General features: G+C 36.3%; 1 protein-coding gene across 1 annotated transcript in view; it reads right to left on the reverse strand.

Moving 5' to 3' along the window:
* Positions 1-25,068, reverse strand: part of MALRD1 (MAM and LDL receptor class A domain containing 1) — a gene marked incomplete at both ends in the record, with an annotated part of 250,210 nt that overhangs the window by 27,262 nt on the left and 197,880 nt on the right. Inside the window, 2 exons of the mRNA XM_084281876.1 lie at positions 17,095-17,161; positions 18,222-18,347. Coding sequence (XP_084138002.1) covers positions 17,095-17,161; positions 18,222-18,347 — 193 coding nt within the window. The remainder of the gene's footprint in view (positions 1-17,094; positions 17,162-18,221; positions 18,348-25,068) is intronic.

Here is a 25,068-nt window from a genome sequence, read left to right on the forward strand (position 1 = left end):
TGTCTTTTAGTTTAAGAGCCTTTTTGTATTTGGTCTGGGCACATCCATTTTTAAGACAGAGCATATTACAAGTACATCTTAACGGACCCAAAAAAAAAAAAAAAAAAGCTCAACATTGCTAAGAACAAACAAAAAAAACCAACAAAAACAGCAAAAGTTTTCTCCTTGCCCTGTGTTTGACTTTGGGGTCAAACTGCAAGATTGCAATGTTGGCAGCCACAGAACTACAGCTTCCTTTTGAGGTACCCATCTTGTGTGTGTGACAATATGGTCAAAATTCCAGAAAAATTTGCTACCCCCAGGTAGCAGCTGCATCTGAGCTGCATCTGTAGACATTTTCCATATACAAGTAGAAGAGGAGACATTCAGCTACTGGGAATGGGCAGGAACTGAGCCTGCCTCTGTTCCTCTGCCTCTGAAAAGGGGACAGGCCAGAAGAAAAAGTCTTGATTGATGGACTATGTCTGTGAGACAATGGTTGGAAATTAGTTTTGAAACTTTTTTTTTTTTTTTTTTTTTTACAGATTCAAGCAATCTCCAGCCACAAATTGCAGTATAAGTGCTAAGAATGTGCATTTTTCCTTATTCCCTAGATTGTCTCTTTATTAAAACTTTTAGTATCTTGAAATATTACATTCTATATAGTGCTGATTATGAACACTTTATGAAAAGATGTTCTGCTAACAATGGATCTAATAATGGCTGGCTTCCTATTCCTATTATGCCCATTCATATTCTCAATACCATCAGTTTTCTCGTCATGTCTTCATGATTTCCTCCATCTTCACCCTACAGCTCCTTCACATAAACTGATACTGCTGGACAAGAGTTTGTGTGGTACCACAAAATGAATGTGTGTTGATTTGTTGGTCAAAGTATGCAGGCCAAAGAGGACAGCTGTCTATTGAGTTCATGCTGTCATTTTGTCTATTTTGGAGAAAAAAAGAGAAGTAAAAATTAGGTTGTCATATGCTTCTATAGTTTTTTTTTGTTTTGTTTTGTTTTGTTTTGTTTTGTTTTGTTTTTTCCCAGAAAGTTATAAAGATATAACATCCTTGTTACCTCTATCATCTCCATCACGATTGGTTAAAATTGGCTTGCAGTCTAAATATGCATTTAGGTGCAAAGTATTGTGGACAAATACCATAGCAGTACAGTCACATTAACCTTGTTTCCTCAGGGTTTAAGGTAAAAAGGTTAATAATGTAGAATTTCTCTATTCTGCCTGTAACTCTGTCCAATGTCCCTTAAGATACTGGTATGTCCCAATAATGGTCTCAGACATACCTTTTCTCATAAACCATTGAGTCTGAAAAGACTAAGGGATGGCTCACGGGTTATTTACTATAAATCACAGACAGCAGTCCTGGGCTAGAGTTGAAACCTCTCACAGGCATAAGCTTCAGTGATGTACAGACATGCTTTCAACTTAGGCAGCTACCAGTGTACACCGTGACAGGGACAGTTAGTGCCCAGAATTTCTGGTGATTTCTCTTCTTCCTTCCTTCTTTTCTTTCTTCCCTTCCACTCTATTTGTCTTCCCAGCAATTTAGTTAAGTATTCAGGCTCATCCCAGAGGAAATAAAAAGGAAAAACAATGTTGGTTTTCTTCTCTTTGCTCTTAGTGGGTTACAACGCTAACGAGGATGGAAGAAAACAATATATCGCCAATATTTACATGTCTATCTCCTTATCATCATTAATGTGCTATCTTCAACTTAATTTTTAGCTCATCAGACCATCCACCTGTATCTATATCATTTCCAGTTTTAAGTTACTAATGAAACATATCCATCTTTTAGTTAAAGGTCTTAAAAAGTTATCTTTTCAGATCACAGAGCTCCACCAGTTTACAAACACTCCTACATATCCCCACAGGAGAGATTTCACTCCTACACTGCCTGACCATGCCTCTCTTTCCAGATTTCTCATCCTACCTCAGCCTAACTAAGCAAGACAGGTAGGGATAATTGACTACAAAAAAAAATAAGATCAAATAAGCTATGTTAGGAGTCTTGAAAACCATGGGTTTTTAAAACTGGGAGACACTATCAAAAATATAAAATAAATTATTTGAATATTCGAAAATGACAACTGTTATCCAAACACGTAATGTGTACGTGAAGGATTGGGTTTTGTCACAAACATCAAATCAAGATTAAAAAACAAAACAAAACAATAACAACAAAACAAACAAACAAAAAAAACTTAATATAAACAATATAAAATCTTATCTTTAAGTAGCTTATACAGCTCAATACCATGAGTTGAGTTAACGGTTTATTTGTTCAACAGACCAGCACCTAAACATTATATCTGTCAAGGACTGTTTAGCAGTAAGTTCAACATTAAAAGGAAACATGAATACCACATTTTCTTCAAAAACAGTGAATCAATTAAAAACAAGGCGTTGTTTCAAAGTAAGTCCTTTTGAACTCGAACAAAATCCTCCCTGACTTACAGGCTGTTTTTTTCACTCTACACTTCCAGATGGAGGTACGATGGAGGTACATCATCTGAAGAATTGGCCCAATTATTAGTGTGGCGTTACTTACTACTATGAGCTTTTTTTAGTGCTCCAGAACAAAGCCAGAAATAGAAAACCTATGTACTAATAAGAGTTGAAACTGAATTTGTTGTAGGAATTTAAAAATCACAGAACCTGAATGAACACCAGTGCAAGCTAAAGGATCTACTCAATTTGGTAAACTGAGGGTCTATACTATTTAGTTTTGATTTCACCATTGAAATGTTGCTATTATCTCAGATTATCCTCAGTCTATTCTTGAGAGGTTAAGGGTTAACATGAGATCAACAGCATTCATGAACACGGTGTTTTCATGAATGACCCCTTAAATGAGTTTATTTACTTTTGTGGTGAATTGTTTTTTTTCCTGAGTGTTTAATGCTGTTTTAGAGGTTGTCCCTAAGCAATACTGTTCTAGCTCATCTTTCATTTCTTCTTCAAGAAATAAACTTTGAGTACTTACTTTCCATGAGGATTCAATAAAAACAGCCTTCCTGTTGCTCTGGTCACCCACACAGCAAAAAGGAAGTTAAACTGTTTGCTGACATATCTCTTATGGTTTGGGCCTGAGCCTTTGCTCATGATCAGGCTGCCAGAAGTTTGACTTGCACAGACAATACTTTGTGGGTGGTGACTTCACTGGAGATTGAGAGCCAAGAACTGGGGAAATGTCCTGTGTGCCATATCTGTGGTGATTAGAAAAACATTACTGGACGCACACTTTTAAAGTTACAGCAGATGTGCTTATTTTGTGGGAACCATGCAGTGGAAGAAAGCTGTTCTCTGGCCCTTAAGCCCCAGTTTAGCTAATCATAAAGAAGGTAAGCAAATGCAGTATTTTTCTCATGACATTTTATAAACACAGGGTTTCAAAATGAACGTGGATGGAAAGAGAAATAATCCCTTCATCCCTTGTCATCTGCATATAATTGTGGTTTGCCTAAACTGGATGAAAGCTCAGGGTAATTATTTGGAAAGATCAGCCTTGCTTAGAGAGCTAACTGTATTAATTTCTGTCTTACCTATGAATTGCTTGAGAAAACACAGATGAATGTTGCTATATTCTCTAGCAAATATGTAAAGTACCTGTGTTATCCTAGATCCTGATGTGGAATTTCTATTATTATCACTGATACTTCCCTACAAGGAACTTAGCTCATGGTCAGCCCTAAGAAAGCAGATATGGAAACATTAACTAACATTTACTAACAAGTGAGCAGAAATTAAAAATGTAGAGATATCAATAACTATTTAGCCTAAAGATATCTGATTTACTCCTGTTTATACTATATGACATTACAAACACAAAGGTAAAAGCTCCAGCAACAGTTAAGCACTGATTCCAGGTAGAATAAGCCATTCCAATTTTGCTTATGTACATTACTGAAAATAACCTTTACTGAATATTCTTAGCTCAAATCTACAACTTCATTGCTAAAGTCTAGCAGTTTATTTATCCTACTGTTATGTACATCTATTATTGCCTCACTCCAGCACCAGGCTTCCAGAAGCTTCAATAGAGTTAAAAAATAAACAGCAAAAGTGTGCTGTTTTTAATTCAGTTTCCAATCCTTTTGAAATAAGCAAATAAGAAAATCCAAGTGTTCTGCAAGAATGCATATTATGCTTTTGCATTTTTACAACTGTAAGTCATAGTTTTTTGTTTATTTGTTTTGTTTTTTACTTTTTATTTTTTCCCCAGAAAGTGATTAACTAGCTTCTGAGGATACTCAGAAGTCTCAAAGAACATGTAGGACCTTAACACTTGTTTATGCACTTAAAAAATACAATTGCAGGTCCTGTCTCGTTGTAAGCGGTCCCAGTTTCATCAAGGCAAACAAAACTCCAGAGTCCCTTTCTTGAAGAGCTTGAAACAAACAGGACAGAAAAGGCTGGGGAAGAGGGAACACTTATATTCTCATTACTGATGAAGTAAGTATCAGAAAGGAAAAGGGTGAACTGTAATAATATCCAAGTAGTATTATGTCAAAAAGCCTTTTGAAGTAAGAAGGACATGGACTTTTAAGTTGCTTCTGTACCTTGGAAGAACTTATATTAGGGGAGCTGCACTAGCTGGACTCTGAAGCCCTCATTTCCAGACCTGTATTTTAATCTCCTGAATGGTTTTTATACCCTCATAGAAGCAGAGTGAACACTTACTGAAGCACCGTAAGTATTCAATTGCTAAAGCACTTTTCTCTGTGGCTTTAGAATTTTTACTTCAAAAATTTGTTTTTAAAGGACCAGTCATCTTTCCTGCCAAGTTTCATGAATCTGTGCCTGAAACTTGTGCTTGAACTGCCCTAAAAATAACAACGGGAGGGAAAAAAATATCCATGTGGGCTCTTTGTTGCAGAAGAGAGAAATCAGTCATGAGTAATGCACACACTGGCACAGCTCTGAACACTTAGCTCCAATAATTTTTGTAACCACAAAAAAAAAAAAAAAAAAAAAAAAAAAATTACAATTTTTCTGTTCTTCCTGTTGCCCTGATACACCAGAATATATGCTACAGATGAAATGGTCTTCTTGCAACTGTTGTATTCTGGTAACATTAGAAGGGAGACTGTTTTGGGATATTATGTGGAAATGTTTTGTAATAAGTACACGCTTTATTTACATGAAGGAAATTATTTTTAGGATGTTCAAGAAGTTGCAACTCTCTTGAGAACCTCTTCCCTTCATTGTGTAATACGTATTTGCTTCTGATGTATTTGTACAGTGACAGCCCAAAGCTAGTACTGAGGACAGGGAATGTTGAATGGATATTTCCTTGAAATTTATATTAAAAAAAAAAAAAGTAAGCAAGCAAACAAACAAGAAAAAAATAAAAAGTACAATATAAGAATGAGAATGAAGACAAGTATTCTTCCTTTCTAATGATTGTAGATTGCATAGATTTTTTTCGCTAGGACAAATGGGATGTTTTCCCTAAAAAATTACTTTGTAGACACTTTTTGACTAGACAGATTTTTTTCAGAATATTTTGTTGAAATTTCTGTTTTTCATCAAAAACCTGTAAAATATTTGTTATTATAGTGAAAAATAAATTATCTCTTCTCTTGAGAATTTGTTCAAGAATAACTATATTCTCATTTTTCTTAATATGTGTGTGTGGGGGGGGAGATTGAAAGGAGAAAAAGTTAGTACTTCTTCAGCTAACTTTAATTCCAGAATATAATGTTTAGCAAATTTGAGTTCACAGAATTAGGGTTAATTCAGTCTATCTAAGAAATAATATTAGTTCCCTATTGCTCTTCACATTGAAACCAAATTGTTCTTCTCCCAGCTCCAATTTAAAAAAAAAACTATACAAAAAGGGTGCTTAGCCCATGGCATTAACGAAGTTTTTGTTTGTTTGTTTGTTTGTTTGTTTGTTTCCCAGAAGCCTCATGAACTACAAATTACTTTCTTAAACCAACGTGAAAAAGAGGAGAGTTTTTCTTTTGATTATTATGGCACCACACCTGTGCTTCTGAAATGTCAGCAGAGCTTTGTATGTTGAAGACTAGCCTGACTACAAAATTTTACAGTTCTCTGCTGTACTTTTTTTTTTTTTTTTTTTTTTTTTTAATACTTGTACATTCTTCACAGTTATAAGAAAAAATATTCCAAAAAAGATGTCCTGGAAAATTTATGAAAGTAATTGCTCTGGCTTTTGCATGCCAATACCAGCTGTGAGGGCTTTGTTACCAGAACAAAGTAGGTTATTAAAAACGAAAGCTAGAGATTGAAGATGAAAAAGTTGTAAAAGAAGCTCAAATGTCAAAGGCAAGGTTATTGTACTATGCTTTGATTCTCTGGGTTTATAGGTAAATCATATGCCTAATTCCTTCCTGTGCTTAGTCCGTGTTTCATGTACATTTTGAATGAAGTTGTTTTGAAAGACATTCTTACTTTCTGTTCAGTAAATATGAAGTATTTTGCCACATTGTGCTTTAAATGTTCACAAGGGCGCAAAGACCTGTTAGAATATAGAAAATGAGTTGCTATGTTTCTGCTCTGGAAAGGGCACAGGCTTTGTTGTCCATATTACACCCTCAACTAGCATCCAGTATTTAAAACATGTTCAAATTATATTTGTTAAGCGAGTCATAACAGATGGAGTGGGAAAAATTATGAAGACTGTGAAAGCAGAATCAATAATTGACATTTGAAGCAAAAGAGGGAGCAGTGAGATGCAAAAAGAAGAATTATATGGTCAACGTAATGATCAGAAGAGTACTCTCTGCAGCTGCTTTCTGAGGATCAATCTAGCAACCCTGCAGTCATCTAGGCAAGAAGTGACAGTGCTGTAGTAACTGAGGCACATAGTAAAGACAGCTTGGGCAAGAACATTTGTTAGATGTGACTGGTAAGAATGCATTCTAAAATGCTAAATTATCAAAGAATGTGTGAGGTTTAGACACAACCTGCCTGTAGGTAAAAGGGAACGTTCAGAGTGGAGATTAAATTGATAAAATTCCTATAATAGCACCTGTGCCTCAAAAAATATTTTACCAAATCACCTCACTTTCACCTCTGGAAGCAAAAGGGATGTGAAGGCAACCTCAGTAGATTTCTATGACAATGTAAACACAATATTTATCATATACTAAAATATTAAACAAGTTTGGGGAAATTCTTATTCCATCTTCCTAAGTCCCAAATAAATTGAACATTAATAAAGTATTAATTTATCAAAAGGGAGGGAGGGAGGCTTTAATACCTGATAACATGAGTACCTAAAAACGTTAAAATGCAATTGCTGTAGTTGAAATAACTATTTAAAAAATACAATTCTACTCTATGCAAAACATGTGTTAGCATGTTTTCAACTTAACAACACTTAAAAATCGTTTTGTTTAGCTCCTAGTCATGAAAAGCTGTACTTTCAGTGGCTTGTGCAGGAAAGTCAGGTATGCCAGGACTGCACAATACAGGTTCCATTTTTGAAACTAGTTGTTGGCAGTCATCTTTTTGTTAGCTTCATTTTATTACCCCAATAAATTTTTATTTATGTATTTATTTTTATTTGCTTTTGCCACTAAATGCAGTACCGCAGAAATTTCATCAATGGAAAATACAATAGCTAATAAAGAAAAGTGAGGAAGGTACAAAACTGAAATGTTCTAAATGGAAACAAGGGAACTTACATAGAAATAAAATTATTTTTCTAATATATTAACAAACCAGAACTTAAACATAATTTATGTTAGAATTTAGACAATTCTTCCTGTATAATCTCACCTAGCACTTACATTAAAGAAGCCATTATCACCTATGGCTGGCTCCAATACTGTTTTATTTTCTAACAGGAACTTTACAAAGATTAATCTATGTGCAAAGGACATAGTTTCATAGGTCATACATAGTTGATACCTGCAGTACATCCAAGGAATTTGTACGGCCTCCAAGGTACTCTAAATATGTACAGTACTAGATAGAAAAATGTAGGAACCTATTTGGGCTCTTTGACAGTCCCCTCTCACTGACCACTAGCAGAATCACCAGTCTGGCTTCCATGTGGCTGGACAGAAGGTGAGTTAAGACATCGTTTGTTTGAGGATGATTAGGTAGCCATCTGATGACTTTCCAGAAATCTGACATATGATTTATCTGTGTTATTTGTTATCTAATCTGTCGATGCAAAAGCACACATATTCCAAGTAAACAAAGACAAAACAAAATATTATGTGTCCTGGCCAATTCATTTTCTCATCCACGGAGAAATAGTACAGTTAAATCCAAACTTTTTTCACCTCCATCAATTAAAAGCAAATGATCAAAACATCAGTCTGCTGTAATTTATTCCTGATGTTTATTCTGGAGTAACACTGCTGAGATCAATATTGAAACTCTTGCATGAACCAGCTTACCTTTACATACTTAAAAAAAAAAATTTTGAAAGTTCACAACTTCAATCCATATTTTTGAAAGAGAAATATTTCTGTACATTGAAAGTATGACTTGCAGACTAGAAGTGGGCAAAATTATTTTTTCTTTAATGTATATGTACTTTTCCTTGGAGTAATATAAAAAAGTCTGTGTGGGAATGGCACATAGTTACTGCTTCCCTCTTAGAGATGCAGCCTGGTAGCTGATTAGAGCAATAGCAAACATGAAAAGATCCTTCCAAGCATTGAGAAAAATCCTCTATGTTAGCATGTGTTTAAAATTAAAATGAATGGAGCTTTCCAGATCAGTCAACACTACAAAAGCCAGGAAGAAAAGTTCAAAAGTTCTTAATTTAGTAGAATTTGCTGCTTTTAGGCAATCCCTTAGCCACCTAGCAACAGCACAAAGGGTATAATTCTTGGAGACTTAAATTCACTGTGGCTGAATAAGAGGGAAAATTGTAAACCTGCAAGATAGCTTGAGGACATTGTAACACCAGGGAGTTTTGTGGGTTAGAGTCATTAGGACACATACCAGGATGTAGTTAGTACATAATAGAAGCTAGCTGTCTTTCCTACACAATTTATATAATAACACATTATCAAATACAGATCTCCACCATCCTCACCTTTCCTCCCACCATAAGCACAGGCATAAATGCATTGAAACCTTCCTCAATGCAGTGAAAGTTCAAAATTCTTAATAATTTTCTTGATTTTATATAGATTTTACAAAAATCTCTAAGTCCCTAACAACTTCTATAAAATATTGTGCATTGTATTAGGTATACTCAACCTGTAGCATCCAGGTACCTCCTAGAGAGATCTCTAGTGATGAGCTGATCCTAAGCAATGAAGTTTTGATAGGCAGACATGCAGAGATAATCTTAGGATATGAGAATACTATATTCAGACAAGGTACTGTTTTCTATTCATTTAAATCTAGAATGACTTAATCTGAAAGGTAAGTAAGAGTATCTGAACCTAGAGTGTATTAACAGTTGTTTGATGTCATATATATAATTTATGGGCCTATGAATGGATATACCAAGATGTTTTTAAATTCAAAAAAGCAGCTGCATGAATGTGAAGAAGAAGGGGCTTTAGCACAGTAATCTTTGCAAACCTTGTGTTAATGTTTCCTTCACTGGTATGTAATTCTTCAACTGTTGTCAGGTTTTGTTTTTATTGAAAAGTATTTCTGTGAATTTACACCTATTCCTTCCTGTTATGAGTAAATCAGATTCAAAAATGTTATGATTTTAAGCTTTTCATCTATATCTCCTACTCTTCAGCATCTGGTGTTCATAGGACTAACCCTTTGGGGAACCCTCATACTTTGGCAAGCATCCAGTATCCAACATTAATTAACATCCTCCCCTGTAAAAACCTCTCTCATTATCACTCAATAAGCATCCTCTCTGACAGATATATTTCCTAGATCCTAAACTTGTCCCTCTTGTAGACAAAACTGTCTCCTGAATTTTAAGTGCAATGATGTTTATAGTCTTGGGGTATAGGTCATTCAGAGGTAAAGGTGCTCTTAAGACATTTTTCTTCATTTAGTAATAATAAAATCTTCCTATGGTAGAAATCTTATTTCACTTTGATTTTGTTTTTAAAGAGGGAATAGAAAATCAAAATAGAAATATAGGATATTTATCAGAGAGGCTGAATGTTTTTAGCATCTCAAGCACTTCTGATACTAAGATTTCTTAGTAGAGGAAAGAGGGAGACAAAAACCAACTGAACAGATTTTTTTTTTCCCATAAGCATTCTTATATGCCTAAGTAATTTTCACTGTATCTGCTAAATTATGTCTATTTGCATATACTCTTATGAATAAGATTACATATATACATCATTATGTTTTAATATTATATATTAAAACATAATTTATTTTGATCAAACTCTAAATATAAGTCTCACTTTGATTTTTAGAGTTGCAGTGGGGTTGGTAAAGTACTAATTCAGGAATAAACTATTCCCCTGGTACAGGGAACAATTAAAGAATATTTACAAATTTTAGAAATATTTTAGACTGTAAAAGAAGGGCATTATACCTAGATCACATATATAATGATTCTTTTGTATTACTTGTATTCTTAATGCAAGAATGAAAACATTAATTATTAATGTTTGAGTGTATAAAATTCCACAAACCTCTAGCTGAACTCAACTGATCATTTCATATGTCTGCCAAAAGCAAACACAGAAGTTTTAAACATGACAAATTTATTTTTAAATTAAAACACTTGGTGGAAAAAAAAAATCACTATTCCCTCTCTCTATATATATCAGCAGCCATGCAAGAAATATTACTGGGAGATGGCTCAGTTTAGGTTGCATATACTTCTGCTGTTTACATAACTCTACCGCTTTTTTATGAAATGGGAAATATTCCTGAAGAGTTCAATTTCCTGTGATGCTTAGTGTTCTGTTATCCCATATATATTCTTAATGACATGATTGTCTGTCTTGGGAAAGACTATGAAGTCAGAAACATGAAAATCAAGAAGCAATAGGATTACTTAATCAGAAATAAACATCTTGATATCATGAAACTTTTCTGAATAAGATACAAAATGAACAGAAAATAATAAAGGAAATAGAGATTTTAGGAAAGAGTTTTACATAAGCATCAATATACTGTACATTTTATTTCACAATAAGCTGTGTCTTGTTTATTCTGGAGAATAGAGATTTTGTCCTTTCATTCTCAAATTAACCCAACTCAGGCAAACTGAATTTGTTATTTTATCTGCATCAACATCACTTTTCAGATGGCTCTTGGGTAATGGAAGGTTATGAACATGCTTTTCTAAGTCAGCTATGTATGCTTGTATATGTGCTTACATATGTCTAAAGGCATATAAAAATATTCCTTTGTCTTCATTCCCCAGAAGTCAAATCTTAGCATAACATCCCTTTTCAATGTCTTATCTTTTTGACTTCTTGTGATAGTTTTCCTTTTCATTCATAGCTACACCCTTGTTCCATTCCTTCCCTATCTAAAAGTACTTCTGCATGACTAACACTTTCTTTGGTAGATATGTAGGCTCTAAACAGCTTTACCAATTTAGCTATATCGTATTTGTTCGGCAAATCTAAAAGAAAATTCTTACAAAAATTGTGAACTCAGTAGCAGTTTGCTTTGCTTCAGCAGGTTGTAACCCGCAGTGATTCAGCAGCTGTTACACCAGCAATCCTGCCTGCAACTGAGGTGGGAATCTTTGAGATAAGCAGGACAAACAGCTGAAATGGGAATCGTCATCTTCTCCCATTGTAAACTCATTTTAATAATGAATTGGATGCGTCTGTCTTGTCACTCTCTGGGCTTTATATTTTCACCAGATGACAGGCTAGATGCTTCCAAGCATTTTATTTTCTTAGTTGGGAATACTTTTTCATGGTATACTTTCTGATATTTAAACAAGTCTCCTACTTTTAGTTTTTAAACACAACTATCAGCATCCCTCCTCAAAAATCCACAGCACATGTAAGAGTAGATCCAAGGGCAAGAGTCTAGAAAAATGCAGTCATTCCTCACTGGAAGACATTGCCCAGACAGGACGTGAAATTTCCGTCATTTGGCACACATGATACTTCTCTGGAAAATGCATTGAACAAGTCTCCTATGACATTATTTAAAGTTGCATGCCACCTTGTAGGGTTTCTTCTCAAAAAAATGTATTTTGCACAGAAGAAGTAAGCACTTTGAAGACAAAATCAGATTCTGAGAAAATGTCTCAACTACTACAAAGTAATGTTTTCATATTTGTAGAATAGTGTTATTGTGCCACTGGGGATAAAATACTGTATTTGTCCATTAAAACACACCAGTTGTGATTAGAATAAAGGGCTCATTTGAGAAAGGAGGAGGAGAGAGGTAAAAAATAGGCGATCAAATAGACTATAGCTTTTCTAAGCAGAATAAGCAAAATCTGAACCAATTATAACCTTGCAAAATAAATTCTTTTCTAAAAAGTAAAAAGAAAAGGCAACTCTTTCACAATTATCAATCAAAGCAAACAAACAAAATAATTTAATTTCTATATTTGGGGCCAGATCAGCATTTAGATACACAACTACAAAGATAACATTAAATAATTATCTATCAATAAAGAGTCCTTGAAATTCTTATCTCTAGAGCTTCATTAGCTAGATGGTACATATTCAAAACTGTTTAATGAAGATGTATTTCTAATTTATAACATGACTGTTTAATTACAGGGCAGTAAATGTAATTACATTTTCTGTTTAAGGATAGAGCTTTCTTAGGCCAGGAATTAATGAAAGCACTCTCTTTATACTCTTTTGTATAGTACACGTACAGTGCAACTACTCCGAATTTTGGTATATTACATAGAAAGTGTTTATATAAAATAAAAGGAATAGCAAGCACTATAATGAGTTTATTATATGTAAGTTTTAGTATGTTTTATATGTGAATATATCTTAATCTTGTCTAATTGGTATGAGAGTTAAAATATTGCATTATTGGTCTGGGAAGGAACATTTTTATACTATTCTCAGTGTGGTTCATTTTGGTGGTGTTGGTGTTTTTTTGTTTGTTGGTTGTTTGTTGTTGTTTGTTTTTTGTTTGTTTGTTTTTCCAGCACTAATACAGTCTTTGAAGCCTCACCTTTCCATTTCAGTGGGTTACAAAGACACATTTCCCAGATTGTTTCCCTATATTTCCAGAGCTCTGTGGTCTTTATTTTTTAAAAATAAATAAATAACTAAATAAATAAAAATGAAAATAGAGAAGGTACATGTAAAAAGTGAAAAGAAAATTTTGGAAATAAGACCTTTGTATGTATGAAAAATCTAGCATTATTGCTCAAATTATGATTATTTGCATGTGCAACCATATGATTGCCAGCACTAGCCCAGTAGCTACTTGGCTACACATCTACTACAAAAGGGAACTCAGGACAAACAGAAGCCACGTTTTGTGAAATAAGAGTGACCATAGTGTTTGAGTTCCACCGAGTCTGGCAGTCAAAAAGCACATCCAAGAAACAGTAAGAACAAGATAAACATGTTTTACGTGTATTCCAAATACTCTTCTGACCATATAGGAGAAATGAACACAAATGGCTCTCAAACCTAACTATCAGAGAAAACCAGCACAGCCATCAAGCTGGGTTCATTCAAGTAGCAAGCTAATAGTCACCTGCAAAGCACCATTGCTCTGCAGACTCTCACTGAGGACATTCACCGCGATAACTTTCTTAAACACTGTGGATTCGCACTGAGGTTACAACATGCATTACCAGCTAAGAAAAGCTATTTTCAGTAACATCAGAAATGACAACAACCCTATATATCAACCCTGTTACCCACTCCAGTAAATGCTGAACTTTTCTAGAGTTCTATCCACAGTTATCTTTTCCACCTGGTCTACTGGTAGCTCTTCATAATAGGATTTTGGAGCTCACCTTCTACCTTCTACAGAACCCACTTAGTTACAAGCTGCTGAAGTCAGGTTCACATCCTTAGTATTCATGTTACATATCTAGCAACAATGGAGAATTCATATAAAATTATACAGCACCAAAAGCACTTGAGAAGTAGTAAATGTACAAAATCTCATATATTTATACATATAATCTACTATCAACTCTCAATCTCTTTAAATGGTTTATTTATTTTGCTTAAGCAGCTACTGCAAATTCGTTCTGTTTCCCTGCTGACATATTGAGCTATTTGGAGGAATGTATACAGCTAACTAGTTCAACCACATTGCATTAAAAGCACATAAAAAAAACACATCACCCCTTGTCATCAATAAAAATGCTTTCCAGACACTGTATTTTTTCAATCAAAGTACCTCAGATTAAGATAAGATCAACAGGGATTTGGGTTTTCATAGGACCGTGATGGAGCCTTGAATCAGCCAAAGCTCTGCAATCTGACCAGGCTTTATTTTGCTAAACCAAGTGCCTCAGAGAAGGCCAAAGGCACTTTTTACTTCCAGAGCCAGGTTTTATTTAACAGGAACTAGAACAAAAGTATCTCAAGTAGTCGAAGACCAGAATTCATTGTGTATGCAAAATAGAAAAAGAAAAAGAAGGATATGCCAACACAAAATCTTGCTCTCTGTGTCACTGAAGAGTAAGTCCTGTTCATTTTACTCAAACTCAGTGACTTTTGGGGTCACTTTACCTCCACGGTTACAGCTGGGTATCTAGGAAGTATCTGTCACTTCTGAGTCAGGGCATTATCTTCTGCACTCTCCTCTCTTCAGGATTCTCCTTGCTGTCCCACAGACTTCCTGCCTTTTTTTTTTTTTTTCTCCTGATCTAGCCTGCAGTCTGGAGTAGCAGTTGCTGTGGAGAATAAATCTCCATACAATTCTGTCATCCTTTTCATCCTTTTTTTTTTTTTTTTTTTTTTTTTTTTTTTTTTTTTTTACTCTAGAAAAACTGCAGTACTTTTACATTTCTGCATTCAAGATACATTTTTGTTCATTTTTTTCTTTTCATAATGCTGGTGTGGGGGTTTCAAATATACAGAGGTTTATTTCAGGAAAGGCTAACTCCTCTGTTATTATATGTATGCTTAATTCCTTCAAAACATTATAAAGTTTTGATTGGTACTATATTTGGTTTACGTGTCAAAGTTTTGGAAGCAGGAGGGCTTCAGGAGTGGCTTCTGTAAGAACAGCTGACAGGACTGCCCCATGTTAAGGACTAGTTTCAACCGGCTTCGAAAGGGAACTGCTTCTGGCTAAAGCTGAGCTAGTGAGTGATGTTAGTTGTGCCTCTGTGAGAGCAGATTTAAGAAATGGAAAAAAAAACTGCTGCATAGCACCAGCTAGGAGAGCAAGGAGTGAGAGCCAGCCCTGCAGACCCCAAGGTGAGTGCAGCAGGAGGGCAGGAGGTGCTCCAGGAATGGAGCAGAAGCTCCCTTGCAGCCTATGGAGAGGCCCCTAGTGGAGCAGGCTGTACCCCTGCAGCCCATCAGTCCCACATGGAGCAGATCTCCATGCTGCAGCACCCCCATGGAGGAGTCCCTGGTGGAGCAGGTGGATGTGGCCTGGAGGAGGCTGCGGCCCATGGAGAGGCCCCGGGCTGGAGCTGCCGCTCATGGGGGACAGGTGCTGGAGCAGTTTGCTCCTTGGAGATGGGTGGACCCTGTTGTACGGAGCCATGTGGGAGCAATTCTTGAAGAGCTGCTGTCTGTGGGAAGCCCCTGCAGGATCAGTTCAGGAAGGAGAGCATCCTGTGGGAGGCACCCCTTGCGGAGCAGGGGCAGAGAGTGACAAAGCATTACAGAGCGAATGCAATCTCCTGTGCTACTTGGGGAAAAGAGGTAGAAGAGGGTGGAGGGAGAAGGGAGGGTGTTTTTTGGTTGCTTTTAATTTCTCCCTGCTCTAGCCTGTTAGTAGTAGGCAATAAACTACATGAATCTATGTAGGGTTTGTTTTGCCCATGATGGTAATCGATGAGTGATCTCCCTGTATGTATTTCAGTCCTTGACCCCTTTCTCACTGTATTTTCTCACACAGTTCCTTTTGGAAGGGGGATTGAGAGCACAACTGTTCAACTGCCCAGTAGGGTAAAACCACCACGGGTTTCCCAATCCCTCTTTTTCCTCTGGTTATCCATTACATGTTATCTGCAACCTCCCCCATGTTTTCATTCCTCTTTCTCTCTGTGTACCAGGAAGTTTTGAAACAGCCATCTTGACAAAATTCCAAGCATCTGGCAGAGGCCATTCTCTATGCTATACTACTGGACATTGTTTTGGAAATCTGTATATAATTAACAATGTTTTCTGGGAGTTAAATCAAAGTATTCATATATGAAAGTCATCATGTATGAAATGCCTTTATTTTCTGAGTATGTTATTTATAACATTCTGTCAATCAGCAATGGATACATCTCTCATGAAAGATACAGGCTCTTCAATAACTGAAATTTTGTCAGTAGGCTTATTAATGTGAGTTACCTAGAGACTAAGAGACAAACCTCAACGTCTGGTCATGACTAAGACAGATAGACTGATAAGACAGTCACTTTTCTAGTAATTTGGCAAACTCTTTGGCAAGATCCACTAAAATACATGAAGGACAAAACTGTGATAAAGAACAACATTGTTTTCTTTGCACTTTAAAAGTCTCCTGTAATTTCCCAGTGGGAAACAGACTGATACGTTGTGTAAATGAAAACTGTCAGATATCTCAAGACACTTTCTAATGATTCTTACATTCCACAACAGAAGTGTTTGTTTGTTTGTTTTCAACATAGAACATTTCCAGAAAAAATACAAGCATATATTTAATGCTTTATAACAGAAATACGGTACAAGTTCAGGCACCAACAAGAATATGGCGTGTTATAAATCTCATCTGAGGGACACAATACCTGCTGTGTATAATATATCAATTTTCATAGAAATACATGTTGTTAAATGTGAAGCATAAGACAAAGAAAGGCATCAGGCAAACAGGCTGTCCCATGTAAAGATGGATGAAAGTTACAGAAAATTCTACTGAATAAGTAACATTCTTCTCAAAATACTCTTTCATTCAGCAACTGTAAATAAATGTATGCTAGTTATGGAGACGTTTAAAAATACATTTCTACTGAGTGTCATTTCAGTCCATAGGGGGGAAAAAAATACTCTTTCAACAGTTTCTTTCCCCAGTCTGAACTGCAGATCAATCCCCATGAAACTTACTGGCATAAGGGAATGTCATCTTTGATGATGCAGGTTCCTCCATTTTTGCAGTATTCTTCAGGACAGACTACAAAAATAAAAGTAAAAATTTCAATGGAATTCCCCATCTCACCCGAGCATCACCCTCATTATTATATTATCATTCATTATTATATTTATCATTTATCATTTCATATCATGAAAAAAAAAAGAATCCATTCTATTTACACGGTGTTTACAGTAACTGGTAAAATACAAATATTTTTTCCAGTTAGATAAATGACTGTCAAATACTACAACAATGTGTAATCACAGCACAACAGTATATATTCTTCTATGGTTTAATATGATATTTATGCATAATAAAAGCAAATGTAATACATTAAATTAAGTCTAATTCTTTGATTTTGAGGTATATGCCACATAAAATCATTTGCTGAGACAAATAAATATAGTTTTATTCATTGTGGACACCTACAGTTTTAAGAAATGTTGGAAAGCCAATTACTTAAAAGATATGTTGTCTGAAAAAAAAATAGTGGAAGGTTTTTAATTTACTGTCATGAAAGTCTATGAGTTTATGTTCTGTATTCTTCTACATTGAGCTAATTTCTGAATACATTCCTTTTCACTGACAATATTCCTTATCAATCATATTTAACAAGTACATATTCTCTCTGCATTGTAAACTTGTTAAATTTTGCTGTTAAAACATGATGTTTTCTCTCATATTCAAGAACAACTCCCCACACCTCCATATATATAGCAAAGACATAACAAACTTCTGGGCAAGTTATTTTACCAATAAGTCAGAAATGCTGATTTTACTTAGGTGGGTTATTCAAATGGCAAAATCAAGAGTGCCTTAAGAGTGCGCATGTTACAGAGACCTTTTATTTTATTTTTTTTATTTAATTTTTTAAACAATGTGTTTATAGCTAAAGAAAAGCCCCTTGTGCACATGTTAACATGTTATTTTCTGTGTTTTTCTCACTATTACTGTTTGACACGTTCATCAGGCAAATTCATGCCTGATGAAAACCGGTTAACAGAGGGAATTCAGTCTAGTTTGTGGGCTGCCTCTGGTTTCATTAATAAACTACTGTATTTTTGTGTTGCTAATGACATTTTTATGGAAAACTAAGTACCTGAACAGCTGGACTCATCAAGACTGAAATCAATGCAGTCTGCAATGCCATCACAACGCTGGGAGACTGCTATGCATCGATTAGTTGACGCGCATAACACAGAACCATTGAAACAATCTGTAAGGGCTGGAAGGAAAAGTAACATGGCAGTTATTGTCAGCTATATTCCCTTTTCTCATTGTTAAAAAGCTATCAGAAAACTTTATTTGTATTATAGTTTATAATCTTGGGTCTACATGACCTTTAAAAGCTTTCGTCTTTAAAGTCGTACAGCTTTATTATTGAGTAGCTAAATAGGTAAACAAACACAGAATACAGATGCTGTTTTTTCCCATGTTGTATTTGTGAAGGAGAGGGGGCATATTTATTCAAAACATTGAAAGAATAAGATGCAAAATGCCAATGAAAACCCATAAAAACTATCACACAACATAGTCAACTCCCAGGCATAATGTAGTTTTAAAATTATGAAGTTAATTTTTAAGCACAAAACAAAAATTGACTTCATATAGTTTCCTCCTAATACAAGAAACAAAATACTGAGATATATTTAATGTATAAAAAGCAGAAAAATGTTATACTAAAAAACCGGAACTTGCACACCTTTATTTTCTTGGGCATTCAGTTGTCTTTTCTAAATTTTTGCAGAATTCTTATGAAGGGAAAATCTTGATGGGAATCACGTAAGCCTCTGGGTACTGATTTATTACTGACTCACTGGTATACAGGAAATACCCAATAGTCCTGAATCGTCCTGTAGAGGATAGCATTGTTTTGTCATTTTATCTAACACAATATTCTCTTATGCTTTCTTGAAGTATTATTTTTAAATGTTTTCGTTTAGGTAATATGAACTGAAATCTTCCACTGTAAAACTAATCCAAATCAGACGGAATTCTGACTCCATTAAAGTTAGATGTATTCACATTAATTTTGGTTAGGAGAGAAAGAATCTAGAAATATTAACAATACCCCAGTGCCAAATCTAAATTTCATACTACTTTCCTACTCCTGGGTTCAAGAGCCACTTTATACAGCAATGAGCAATCCAGCTTGAACAGCCAGGCACTTGTGCTATAGGATATATCTGTTCCACCCTTAGGTATAGTCTAAATCACTGGCCTATACACTACAAGAGTAAGCTACACTTAAAATGCTGCAGTTGGATTTTAGACTGCAACAGTGGAGTTAAATCCTTCCTATTCTTGCCAGTTTTGATATTCTTACAGAATTATGAAATTGCTCATCTGATTAAGGGTTTGTGGGATCAAACCTTTTAATTATGTGTACTGACCATTTCATAGAATCATAGAATCAATTCAAGATCATCTGCTCCAAACATCACCCTACTACCAATGTCACCAAAAAAAACATGTCCCTAAGCACCAGGTCAAAGAAAAATCTGTAGAAGACTATTAAATTTTGTTTCAAATTTTAATTCATCTTTTAAGAACTTAAAAGTTTTGGCTGATTTTTAAACAATCACAACAATGTTCTACAACTGGAGAAGTCATAATAGAGAAGAGGGAATTTGCTGCTGGTGACAGCAGGATAAAAACAACCACTATTATTTCCTTTTCTAGCACACGTCCAAATGAAAGCTCTCTTTTACAATGCCAAATACATCCCTTGCTAAGTGGAGTCCACACTGTCACTTACTCATAGATATCACATTTTTCCAGTCCCTTCTGTTATGTATGTAGATTCTGTTGTGTAACTATTCCCTTGCTCTGTCTGCTCTCTGTTCCCTATTCCCTCACTCTTGTCTGCTCTCTATTCCCTTGACCACTCAGTCTCGCCAAATAGGTCTTGGCAGACAGAAAAAAAACAACAGATTACACCATCACTCCACTTATGTGGTGCTTTCCATGATCCACACTTGTAGCATATCCTACCATCTATCTCAGGATCTTGTCAGCTTTCCAGAATGTAACTGGCAGTCCCATGCCCTCTGCTGCACTTTCCTAACCAAATAATAATTTCATATTTACTTTGTATGCAATCAGATCCAAATCCTTGACAATCTTTGCAATTTGGGGGATGATGTCCCAATGGCATTTGAACTAGTTTTGTAAGTGTTCATTTGCACAAAAATACCCAGCCTGTAAATATAATTGCATGCTCAGACTAGAGCTTCAACAGAAACAAAGTTGGAAATTTGACATAAAGCATGTTTGTAAACTCAACAATTCTTTGTATGTGCTTTAGATCTTACATGCCTGCACACATATTTTGAGGAGACCACAAACGTGGATATAAAGTACTGTTTCTGTTTTGTCATGTATATTATGACTTACACAGAGATTCAGTTCCTGAGCTTTTACTTGCATTGAGGGTTGTGGTAAGAAGAGTGAGTGTCATTCTTTTTGACACTTCTTTAATTCCCCTAGGCCTGGGCTGGCTGCTCTACTCATACTTGAAGTAGAAGATAGAAGAAATACTAATTATTTTTGGTCCATTTATAACTGTTGATCATCAAGGTGGTCTTGATGTATCCCTTTAACCTGAACAAGCTTGTTGCATTGAGATTTTTATACCACTTACAGAGGGAGCCTTCATAGCAATGGATCTGACTGCGCAATGCTTTGTGCAGATCCAGCATTTAAGAGAAAAAGGATTATAACACTAAATTATTGGTGCAGAGATAAGTAATGTTAAGAACACATTTTAAAGATGTTATTTCTCTCATTGCATTAAAACTAAAATTAATATTGATTACTGTTAAAACAGTTGCAAGTAGCCTCAAATTTCTCCTACTAATTATTCTTTACTTTTGTGAAAGGCCTTCAAGTGCTTTTGGGATAAAGATATTAAAGACATTAATAACAGTGAAGATATTAAAGTGAAAATATATTTTCACCTATATATCATTTATCCAGTCTAAATTAAAACTCTCAAAAGGATAAAAATCTCACAGTCCACTTATCATAGAATGGTTTGGGTTGGAAGGGAGCTCAAAGATCATCTAGTTCCAAACCCCCTGCCATAGGCAGGGACAACTTCCACTATACCAGGTTGCCCAGGGCCTTGTCCAAACTGGCTTTGAACACCTCCAGGAATGAGGCACCTACAGCTTCTCTGGGCAGCCTGTACCAGTGCCTCACCACACTCTAAGTAAAGAATTCTCTCCTAACCTCTAATTTAAATCTCCCCCACTTCTATTTTAATACCATTCCCCCTTGTCCTGCCATTATCTGACTGAGCAAAAAGTTGCTTCTATTTTTTTTTTATAAGCCCCCTCTAAGCACTGAAAAGCTGCAATAAAGTCACCCTGGAGCCTTCTCTTCTTTAGGTTGAGCAGCCCCAGCTCTCAGCCTTTCTTTCATAGGAAAGATGCTCCAGCCCTCTGATCATCTTTGTGGTGCTCCTAAGGACCCACTCTAAATATCAACATACTTCTTGTGCTGGAGGACCAAGCCTGGACACAGTACTCCAAGTGAGGCCTCACAAGGGCAAAGTAGAGGGGGACAATCACCTCCCTTGACCTGCTGGCCATGCCTCTGTTGATGCAGATGGTCCTCTGGTCTGCAAGCGCAGACTTATGGCCCATGTCAAGCTTTTCATCCACCAAAACCCCTACATCTTTCTCTACAGGGCTGCTCTCAATGAGTTCTCCACCCAGTCTGTGTTTTTGTCTGGGATTTCCCCAGCCCAGGTACAGCACCTTGAACTTAGATCAACCGTAGTTGCACTTGTTGAACGTTGTTAGGTTCACACGGGCCCACTTTTCAAGCTTCTCTAGGTCCCTTTAGATAGCATCCCTTCCTTCTGTCATATCAACTGCACCGCTCAACTTGGTGTCATCTGCAAACTTGCTGGGGATGCACTCGATCCCATTGTCTATGTCATTGATAGAGGTATTAAACAGTACCAGTCCCAAGACAGACCCCTGAGGGACCCCTCTCATCACCGGCCTCCACCTGGATATAGAACCATTGACCACTGCTCTCTAGCTGCAGCTTCAAGCCAATTCCTTATCCACTGAATTGTTCACATTTCAAATTCATCTCTCTCCAATTTGGAGATCAGGATGTCATGTGGGAATGTGTCAAAGACTTTGCAGAAGTCCACGTACGTAACATCAGTTGGTCTACCCTTGTCAACTGATGAAGTTACTCCATCATAGAAAGCCACCAGATTAGTGGCTTACTAAAGGCAGGATTTGCCCTTGATTAAGCCTTGCTGGCTGTCACGTACCACCTCTATACTGCATTTGCCTTGACATTGCTTCCAGGAGGATCTGTTCCATGATCTTGCCAGGCACAGAGGTGAGGCTCACTAGTGTGTAGTTCTCTGGGTCCTTCTTTCTATCCTTTTTAAAACTGGGAGTGGTTTCCCTTTTTTTTTTTTTTTTTTTTTTTTTTTTTTTTTTTTTTTTTTTTCCAGTCACCAGGGACCAGGGACTTCACCTGACTTCCAGGATTTTTCAAATATGACGGAGAGTGGCTTGGCAGCTACATCAGCCAGTTCCCTCAGGACCTTGGGATGCATGTTATCGGGCCCTGTCCAGTTTAGTGAGGTGGTCTCAAACCTGCTCTTTGCTTACAGTGGGAGGGACTTGGCTCCCCCAGCCATGATGACTACAGTTTCAGGGAAATGAGAGACATGGAAAGGCTGGCTGGCAGTGAAATCTGAGGCAAATGAGTTACTGAGTACCTCAGCCTTCTCCATGTCTGTTACCAATTCTCCCTCCTCATCTATCAGAGGGGGTACACTCTCCTTTGCCTTTCTTTTCTGGCCAATGTACCTACAGAATCCCTTCTTGTTATGTTTTGCATTCCTTGCCAAGGTTGGTTCCAGCTGTGCCTTGGCTTTCCTGATCCCATCCCTGCACATCTGGACGGCATCCCTGTACTGTTCCCAGGCCACATGTCCCTGCTTCCACTGCCTATGCAGTTCCTTATTGTGCCTCAGTTTTCCCAGTAGGTTCCTGCACAACCATCCTAGTTTTCTCCTCACTTTCTTACACAGGGGGACTGAGAGTTCTTGTGTTCCAAGAAAAATAACCTTAAAAAGTTGCCAGCTCTGTTTAGCTCTTTTGTTCCTAAAAACAGTGTTCCAGGAGATCTCATCCACTAGGTCTTTAAATAGCTTGAAGTTCACTCTTCAGAAGTTCAGGGTCCTTTGTTCTTCACCAGGCCCGTATTCCTTGAGATCACAAACTCAACCAGGGAGCAGTCACTACAGCCCAGACTGCCTCCAATCTTAACTTCTCTAATGAGCTCTTCTGCATTGGTACACACCAGGTCCAGTTAACTCTTATTCTCTGGCTGGTCTATTATATACCACTTGAAGGTATATAATTTTTAATATTTACAAGGTAATTAAAATTTAACAGAACTACAACAAATATGTTTTAGAGCACTTTGGAGTACTACAGAGAACTGAGAAATCATTGTTTATTCCTTGCTATTAGCACATGGGTTAGATGTTATTGCATCCTGTGGAAAATACACACGTTAATATACATGTATTTATTTTATACTCTTACCATTATAATCAACCAATTTAAAAAATAGATTAAATAGGTGAGATAAAGTGCTCTTCACCATAGTTGTCAGTGAGAAGAGGGATGGCCAAGTAGAACATCTATAACTGGAAAACAATTCCAAGATTTTTTTGTTAAAAGCAGCTAGTAACAAAGTCTACCATGTTAGTAAGTATAATACGGTATTAGTACTGTACAACTTAACTGCTGAGTAAATGCTACAGGAAATTCTGCCTGCATAAATCTCTAAATCATGCAGAAAAGCATTCCTGTGGTAGAAATGGTGGTTGTAGTAGAGATTTGACTAAAGCATTTTTGTTTGTTTTCCTTTGTGCTGGCCTACTTTTGCACTTTATACTTAATTTTGGCAGGACATGGAAGATAAATCTCTCTGATGAATTCCTGGAATCAGAAGTCAGAACACTTTTGAACATTTATTGTTACACTTAAATGAATGAAATTGTTAAGAGACATGGAATACACATAATGGAAAGCGTCAGCAATTCCCAAATTTAAAATTTCTAAAATTATCAGGAAGACATGATCTTCACCAAGAAAACATAAACCCACAGCCTGCTGCTGAAATCCTACTCTGTGTTCATAACTGCTTAAGAAAAAGAATAAATCAATTTCAGGTCTCTCCAAAATCTGAAAAGAAACCTCACAGTCTATTATTACAGTACATGTAGACTAGAGTTACTAGCATAGCACTCAATGATTTTATAGATTATGCAAATATTTCAATACATGTATAACAAATTTTTTTTAGTATATTTCCTTTTCCTCTCACTCATTTTCCCCATTGACAAACTTACATGGCATTTCACAAGTTAAAAGTAGAGAGCTAGAGATGAAATGATGTGCTTTCATAGCATATACATTTCGGTGGGAGAACTGAGTGCATGACAGTAATCACCTTTTCACTGATTCCATTCCAAATCACTACTAACCACTTACTTTTTGCTTTGCCCTGCAACCAATACCTTCATAGAAAAACACAAGTTGCTGCTTTTGTGTTCCCATCTCGTATTGTCAAAACTTGCACGTTTGTATCCTCAAAACTGAATATTGGAGTAGCAATGTGATTACAGATGTGACAGAGTTCCCACCTCACATACAGTTCCAAGGTTTATAATAACTACAGAGAATTTTTGTTCCTTGAATAGACCAGGAGTTCATTTCCCCTCTTTGTCTGGGCATTGCTTGGAAGTCAAAGGCAATGAAATGATATCTCAGTTGTTTGGAAGCACACATTAGCTACTCTGGTCTGGCATTGGGATGTACGTGTAATGGGATAGAGCAGAGAGGTCTCTACTAGAGGAGGGGCTGAGGAGGAAACAAGATAGAATGAAGATAAAT

This window comes from Netta rufina, assembly GCF_964035555.1.
Source record: "Netta rufina genome assembly, chromosome: 2".
Classification (NCBI taxonomy): domain Eukaryota; kingdom Metazoa; phylum Chordata; class Aves; order Anseriformes; family Anatidae; genus Netta; species Netta rufina.